The sequence below is a fragment of the Vigna unguiculata genome, chromosome 2 (assembly GCF_004118075.2).
Source record: "Vigna unguiculata cultivar IT97K-499-35 chromosome 2, ASM411807v1, whole genome shotgun sequence".
Classification (NCBI taxonomy): Eukaryota; Viridiplantae; Streptophyta; class Magnoliopsida; order Fabales; family Fabaceae; genus Vigna; species Vigna unguiculata.
The window spans coordinates 22,454,594-22,463,104 of NC_040280.1; the positions used below are offsets into that span (position 1 = coordinate 22,454,594).

Below are 8,511 nucleotides of genomic sequence, written 5' to 3' on the forward strand. Positions count from 1 at the left end.
TGATCTAACAATCTTAACCTTTTTTTTTTACATGACTATATCAACCATTCATTTTTTGGATTTTTTTTGGAAATCATAGATGTAAGAAATTGATGCTGAAAGACTGAATCAAGTAAAGGAAAGTTGTAAGAACATTCACTTTACCAAATTGATATTATAATCACAATATAAAGAAAGTTTTAAAATTGGTATTCTTCCATACTTCATCCTCAAGAAATGGATTGCTTTGTGAAGCAAAGGATAGATATAAATTTTTATTTGGGTTCTATTAATTTACTTGTCAAAGTCTGTGGCAGTTTTTCCTAGGAAGAAAAGAATATGTCAACCTTGTTTCTTGTATTCCTTCTTGTCATTGTCTATGGGAATAATTTCTTGGCTAAGTAAACCAAGAAAAGATATCATTCTTTCACCATTTTCCAAGTGATGATGAGTTTAATTTGATGTATAACTTATATTTTGTTAAAGTTATATATACCGTGGCTCTTTCATCAGTTTCGCATCAACTCAATCTCTCAATCCTGCATCCTTGTTGCAAACACATTGTTTCTTTCATCAATTCTTTTAAACTTTGAAAATCTTCCCTCACTTCATCCCCTAATCTTGTTGCAGAAAAACAAAATGTCTATTCGAACAAATCCCATGAAAGCAATCCCTTTACTCTTGAAGCGTTTGAGGAAAGTCGAACAACAAGCAAATTTGGACGATTTGAAGTCTGTGTTGATTAACATTAAGGATGTGTTTTCTTTGGTGAAGAAAAACGAAGAAGAACTCCTTGACACATTAGCCCTGGTGGATGGCTATATTCGCAAGTCCAACATACGTAAGTTGATGGAAGACAAGGAAAAACTCTGCAAGAAAATAATGGATTCAACTCAAAAGTTGTTGCCACGTGAGGCTATAGAAGCTACCAAGTCATCAAGCAAACCATTTCAAGACGTGAATAGAGCACCCCCTTCAAGCCAACTTCAGAACATTGAAGAGTACAAGGTAAATTATCAAAACCTTGGTCATCTTTGTCATAAACGTGGCTTCTTGTCTCTCTTATCTTTCCCTAAAAATGCCATCACAAGTAAAAGAAATATTTTCACATGGTGGATGGGGATGGGTGACATCGACGGAGAGGAAGATGGTGAGGATGTGTTTGTCGAGCTTTTGCATTGTAACCTAGTTGTACCACATCGTCAAGGAAAATGTCCCCATGTGAATAAATTTAAAGTTAATCCTTGGGTTCGTAATAGCATATTGTCACAAAATGATAAGAACCAACCTTTTGGAATTTATTCACAGATAGTCTCATCAGTTCATGCTAATGATACTTCGTACAGTAACTTAATTCTTGACCAACGAGAAGCTAAACTAAGTGATGAACTTGGTTTTGAGTCTAATCATTGGAGATCCATTTTTAATGTCAATACAAGTTATGTTAAATTTGGATTCCAATGGATGGCCAAAATGAAGCATTTGGAGGTGCTTCATCTTGGTCGTTGGTTGCAACATTCTTCTTCGCATCATATTGAAGTGGAGAGTGAAGAATTCCTAAAGGAGTTGATAGATCACGAGTACTTGAAGTATCTTAGCCTTCGAGGGATATCAAGAATATCTAATCTTCCAACAAACATTTTTGAACTCGAGAGCCTAGAAACTCTAGATCTCAAAGCTTGTCACAATCTAGAAACCTTACCCAACGATATTGCATCATTGAAAAAGCTCAAACATTTGAATTTGTCTCAGTGTTACTTGTTGGAACGAATGCCAAAGGGTATTGAGAAGTTGACTGAGCTTCAAGTACTAAAGGGACTTGTAATAGACAGTTCTAGCAAGACTCCTTACAAAATATCAGATCTTGAAAATCTGAAAAAACTAGAGCAACTTAGCATACATATTGCACGTGAGGGTGTTATCGAAGAGGGAGATTTTGAGAGCTTAAAAGATTTATCAACTCTTCATCATCTCAAAATATCATGGGGTGTGTCTACTTCAATGCACACTGATGTTAAGATAATTTTGCCTCCAAACTTGGAAAAGTTGCATGTTGAAGGTTTTCCTGGACAGAACTTTCCAGAATGGTTGATGCCTCACAAAGTACCCTTGTCATTGAAAGAGCTAAATATATCGGGAGGGAAACTAAACAGAATGGATCATGGAAAAATTTATGACACTCTCCACTGGTTGAAGATCTTGCGTCTCAGGTACCTAAAACATTTGAATGTTGACCTAGAAAATTTGCAAATGTTGTTTCCTTCATTATGGTATGTAGAAATAAAACATGTTCGAAACTATGCGCACTTTGAATGGGGACATAATGAAAGGAGCTGAAAGTACCTCATGTTATAATGCTATTTGCACAATTGTATATAATTGCTTTCATATAGTATCAAAATGTAGAGAATTTAGAGCATGTCTAAGTTGTAGATATATTCAACATGTTTTAAATGCATGACCCTATCTACAGTTTTTTTTTTTTGTTCACGTAAATTACTATCGTACATATTATCTCTCAAAAGTATCTTTATACATGAGACTGAGACCCTTATTGTTTCAATAAATAAAAAAATAAATAAATATATATATATATATATATATATATATATAATTCTGATAAAAAATTATTATCAAAAATATAATCCACGTACCACTATTATTAAATGACCTTAAACATAAGTTTGTTCTTAGCCGATGGAGCAAACTCTTTCGGAGAATATGTTTTTTTTTTTTTTTCTGAGTTTCTTGGAATGATGATCATAATGAAAATTGAGTTAAACACAGCATAAATTTAATGAATTTAATCTACTCGATACAGATTTTTTTAAAGTGAGTTAACAAACTTACAAAACTTCAGGAACAATTCACTTATTTTGTGAATTAAAGTTACAATGATAGTCAAGTCCGTGGATTGATATTGACTATAATATTTTTTGTATATTTTGTTATTATGAGATGATGGAGGAATCAAAAGGATAAAATGGAAAGAAAATAGATGAAGAAGAGAATGGTGGTAAGAGTTTGAAGAGACATAAATTACAATAAAGTCAATTATTAAGGAAAATAAGAACTCCTAAGCAAATAAACAAAAGTGGTGATTCAAATCGGTAGAATCAATATTGATTTTTCCATTTCTTTTTGTTTCTGACATTATTAGAATATTTAAAATTGTATCCACAATTTGTCACCATATTTATATTTTGTCTATGATTTACGAATACAATATGTGTATTGGATATGAGATGTATCAGATTCGACGATATGTTGATTTTGAAAATAATAGAGCATAACACGTGATATAAATATATTAAAAAGTAAATAATTTTTTTTAAAACATAAAAAATATATGATTATTTTGGTGTGAATCCAAATTAAAATCAAATATATTTAATAGATACTTCATTAATAAATATCGATAAATAAAATATCATGTACGGAGACATGAATACTTAATACAAATTGTTGAAGAATTGATGCATCCTAATATTTCATCTATCTATTTATATTTTTCCAACATTAGTGGACAAGAAAGTAACAAAAATAAAAAATACACAAATTCTATGGTGTTTTCGCTTGAACGTCTAGTTCTTCGCTTAAGCGCTTTTCCTTTGGTGCCCGCGTTTTTCACTTTCTGTTTTCTATTTATTGGTCTTTGTATCTGTTTTCCGTTTGTACATTTATGTTGTTCACTTTTCTTCTATTTAATAAAGAAGTATCGTTTCTCTTTTCTCTCGGTCTCAATCTCTTTCAGATTATTCATTGTTAGCTTCTGCATTTTCTTTGCGCCATGGATCAAGGATAATCTAATATGCCCTACAACTGCCCACAATACCAGATATCCTTGCTGCTTACACATTCTGCGGTAGTTGTTGCACATAACGCTTCATTCAAATTGGCCTTAAATCTCTAATTGGATTACTCTCCTCCTCTTCTTTCTATGCTTTGATCTAGCTTCACTATTCCAGCTTGTGCGAGAAAGCAAACAAAGAAAGAGTGGTGAGGAGCAGAGGAGAAACGTGACTTACGAAGAAAGGAGAGCAAGCAAGATCTTAGTTTGACGGTGGTGGAGCAGAGAAGAAGTGAAGAAAGGAGAAAAAGAGGAAATTAACGTTGTGGGGTTAGGTGGAGTGGTGTGTGGTTTAGGAGGCTTAGAGGAATATTTTTCTTCTTTCTCGCAGGGGTTTCTTCCTGCGGTTCCAACCACTTCTATTGTATCTCAAAAAAATTTTAAAATTTCAACTTTTTTCTTCGATTAAAATTAACTACATTATTATCTTTTCTAATTCACCCACTCCAATTTTTTTTTTAATGAATATTGACATTCAATACCTTATTTTATTTTACGTATGTTGACATTGACACTATATTTTTTCTTTATTATTTTTTTATTACAAATGTCGATATTCAGTTAACATATATTTAAAAAATATTATGTTGACATTTGACACTGTATTTTTTCTTTATTATTTTTTTATTATAAATGCCGATACTCATTTAACATATATTTAAAAAGTATTATATACAGTACGTTAAAATCTATATATATATATATATATATATATATAATATGTTGATCCGGTAACAAAAAGAAAATGAAGTTACAATATCGATATCCGTAAAATAAAATTAAATATCAGATGTCAATAAAACAAAATTAAATATTGGATAGACATCCATAAATAAAAAGAATTATAACATTGGATATAGACATTAATTGAAAAAAAAAAATAAAGTATCGGATATAAAATAAAATAAGTTACTGAATGTCGATATGTTAAAATAAAAAACTTGAAGTGGATCCATTACAAAATATAAAAATATAATTACACTGAGGATTGAATTTTCTTTTTAAGTACATTATAAATGTTTGGAGGTGTAGGAAGAAGCTCGAATAATACTTAGATAGCGCCTTGAGTGCCCAATAGTATCTAGATGGAGCCAGCGCCTTAGACACTATAGTCACATGAAATTTGATTTTCAAGGTCCTAAAGTCCCACCCAATGTCATTTACGTATCAAATTGGTCCATTATTCTATTTCTTAAGCATTAAAATGAGTATAATTAGACTCGAGACGTTCCTAGACAGTACCAATTTAACCATAAAAAACTTCTCAATATCAAACTTAATGATCATGTCTTTAAACCTTGCATTTCTTGACTTTCTTCCTCACGTCTCCACATACGGTGCCAGTTGTTAGGTTCGTTGATAATCAAGGATGAATGAAAGCAATTGTATTATACCAAACAGTTATATACATAACGCACACGTTCTCAATTAGACATAAATATTTTCTATACATAAAACTAAGAAAACAAAATAAGAAAAAATTGTTAAAACAATTAAGTAAGAACACCATATAATACAAGTGGTAGAGTATCTGCCTAAACATAACACTACTTACATTCCCCTAAATAAACCGTCTTTAGTATGAGATCACAATGATTTAGAGTAAAGACATCAAAAGAATCTGCACTTAAATTTGACAAGGGTAAAGGCCTTCTTTCACCTGTAAATGAATCAGAAAACCCAAATCCGGGTAAGAATATGTACATACTACTTATTATAAAGGATAAGTTTAACTTTTTTTTAGTTTATTTTTTGTTTGATAAGTTAATAAATATATTGAGTTCGATCCCTTCAAATATTTGCTAGGACATATCAAATTACTTCTTATTCTCAGTTTACATAATTAATATTATTTACTTTAGCTTGTTGAATTTAGCCAATAAAAATGATATTAAATTTTGTAAACTTGGTTAAACAGAAGAAATTATAATAAAACTTGTAATTTAAACCGAGACTAATGAATTTGGTAAGGGAAAGTGATAGTTTTACCTTGTTTAAAATAAGACGACCGTCCACTCTAAGTTGGCAAACAGAAAGGCTTGTTGAGCAATCACAGAGTAGGTCCTCTAAGGCAGGGCAAGCGTAAATATCCAATCTTTCCAGCCTCTTGTCTCTGAGGCTGTTTGGAAGGCTCATCAACTTGCAACAGAAACCAATAGCTAATCGGCGAAGAGAGGAAAGTTGTTGAAAGCAATCAGGCAAGGATTCAAGATTTGGAAGATCATATAATCTCAACCATTGCAGGGCAGTCATGGATTCTAAACCCTCCTGCAAACCTTTCAACTCTCTGCATCTTTCAATCTCCAATTTCTTCAGAGAACCACTGAACACCCACCGAGGGAAACGCCCACCTCTGTATCCTGTTACCGTCAAACTCACAAGCTGTTGGGTATCAGGTCGAAGCACTTCAAGAATCTCCTCAACATCTTCTCCTAATTTGGTCTCTTCATTTCTGTCCCATGACAACCTCAACTCCTTCAATCTCTTACCTGACATTTTCGCTTCCATCGCATCCTCTACACTCTTCACTCTTCCCAGATGCTTCATCTCAAGATCTCCTCTCAGACTCATTCCTCCCAATTCTCCCAAACGGAACCCTCTTTCGTTGCCAACAAAGTACGAGGTTAAACTCCTCAGGGAACTCAACTTCCCCATCTGAGGAGGCAAGCTTGATAGTTTGTGGCTACCCTTAAAAGATAGCTTTTCAAGATATCTTAAGTCTGTCAAACTGTGGGGCAACTTTTGGAGATGTTTGCAGTAATCTAATTTCAAGATTTGCAAATTCCACAGCTTACACAGGATTTCTGGAAGAGTTTTGAAGTCACTCTTGGAAAGATTCAAGTACCTTAAATGCTTCAAATCTCCGATTGAAGGTGACAATTCTCTCTTTAGTCTTAGCTGAAGTACTCGCAAATATTGACATTTCAATACATTTGAAAAAAGTTTATCACTGTATTGATTTGGTATTAGATAAGTCCTCAAAGATTTTATTTGCTGCAACCCAATTGAATTCAATTCAATTCTCCGTCTATAATCTGAGAGATGGCTGATAGCAGACGAATAAGTTACTCTAGAGTCACCTATCACACATTCTATATCTTTTGCAACAAAGGTTGCAAGATCAATAACAAGATCATGCATCTTGAAACCTGTAATGTTTCCAAATTCATCTATCTCAATATCCTGAAAAAATGATCTCCTATATAGTTCATTCCACACATCATCACCAACTTCCTTAACATTTAACGTATCATAAGATGAAATGAATCCATTAGTCATCCAAAGCTCAATTAAATATGCCTTCGTTATTGTTTCACCTTTGGGAAATATTGCACAATAAGCAAAACACTTTTTGAGTCTTATTGGTAGGTTCAAGTAACTTAATATCAGGGCAGGAGTTACAATAGAGTTTTCAGCGTGTGGTAAACTCCAAATGCTGCTTTCCTTGACATTCAACCACTGTTTTTCCTCTCTGCTGAAGTGTAAAAGACCACCTAGTACTTTTGCTGCAAGAGGCACTCCCCGACAATTTTGTACTATCTCCTTCCCTATTACCGCAAGCTCAGACGGTTTTGGCTCATTCTTTTCAAAGACTTGTCGTTTAAACAATTTCCAACAATCATTGTGAGATAACTCTGATAATTTACAAAATTTATGAGGAGGAACTGTTCCCATGATTTCTGAGACTATTGAAAGACGAGTGGTGACCAAAATGGAAGCACCCTTTCCCCCACAAGCCAATACTGATTTCAATTTCTGCCAGTTATATTGAAAGGTATCATAGTTCTGATCCTCTGAATATAATACGAAATCCAAAACAAGCAAATATCGCTTTTTTTGGAGAAGGTATTGAAGTTGTTTCGGTACTAGCTCTAGATCCAAGTTTTCACAGTCACACCCAAGAGCTGCTTTGATGATAGCTTCTATCATTCCCTTCAAACTGAAATCCGAAAAACCACATGCCCAAATTCTTAACTCAAAGTTGTTGACTACCCACGGATGATCGTAGATGAGTTTAACAAATGTTGTTTTTCCAATTCCGTCTGGACCTTCAATTGGATAGATCGATAAATCATCCTCCAAACCATTCAAATAGTTTAAAAGTCTATTTTTATCCTCCTCCCTTCCGTAGACTCGTGGTTTTCTAAAGAAAATGGTAGTTTGGATTCTCCCAGCAATCATCCCAATCTCACTCAATTGAAACTTATTCTTTTCTTTGACTACTTTTATTAACCTCTCATTTATCCTATTTAGTTTCCCAGCCATTTTGAAACCAAAAACAATATTCGGAATAATGGATAAGCAAAGTTGTACCTTGTCTGATCGGGACTCCCCCACCAAATCGACCAAATCTTCATAGGCAAACTCATCAATAATGTCATCCACCATGTTAACAGCACCATTTATCTTTCGCAGCCAATTTTTAACATCTTGGTCTGAGAATTGTTTCTCCTCAGCATCTTCAAGCGAAGCCTTGATAGTAGTGAGCATGCGGGCAAGCCCCCTCAGCTCTGGATGAAAAACCCCAAATGGTTTGAACTCCTCTAATGTGCTCAAATTGTGAAGCACAGATTCAACCACAAACTCTGTCATATTGTTACTCTGCAAGATGGAAATGGACGAGGGATTGTACGAAGCGACAAGGAAAAGGGTAACAAGGACAAAATTTGTGTGGGCTAACA

General features: G+C 33.6%; 1 protein-coding gene across 1 annotated transcript; it reads left to right on the plus strand.

Moving 5' to 3' along the window:
- The first annotated feature begins 260 nt into the window (after positions 1-260).
- LOC114173268 (disease resistance RPP13-like protein 4) lies at positions 261-4,177 on the plus strand. Its single transcript, XM_028057543.1, has 2 exons — positions 261-2,189; positions 3,734-4,177. The coding sequence occupies exons 1-2, from the start codon at positions 619-621 to the stop codon at positions 3,846-3,848; spliced, it is 1,686 nt and encodes a 561-aa protein (XP_027913344.1). The 5' UTR covers positions 261-618; the 3' UTR covers positions 3,849-4,177.
- Positions 4,178-8,511: the final 4,334 nt, after the last annotated feature.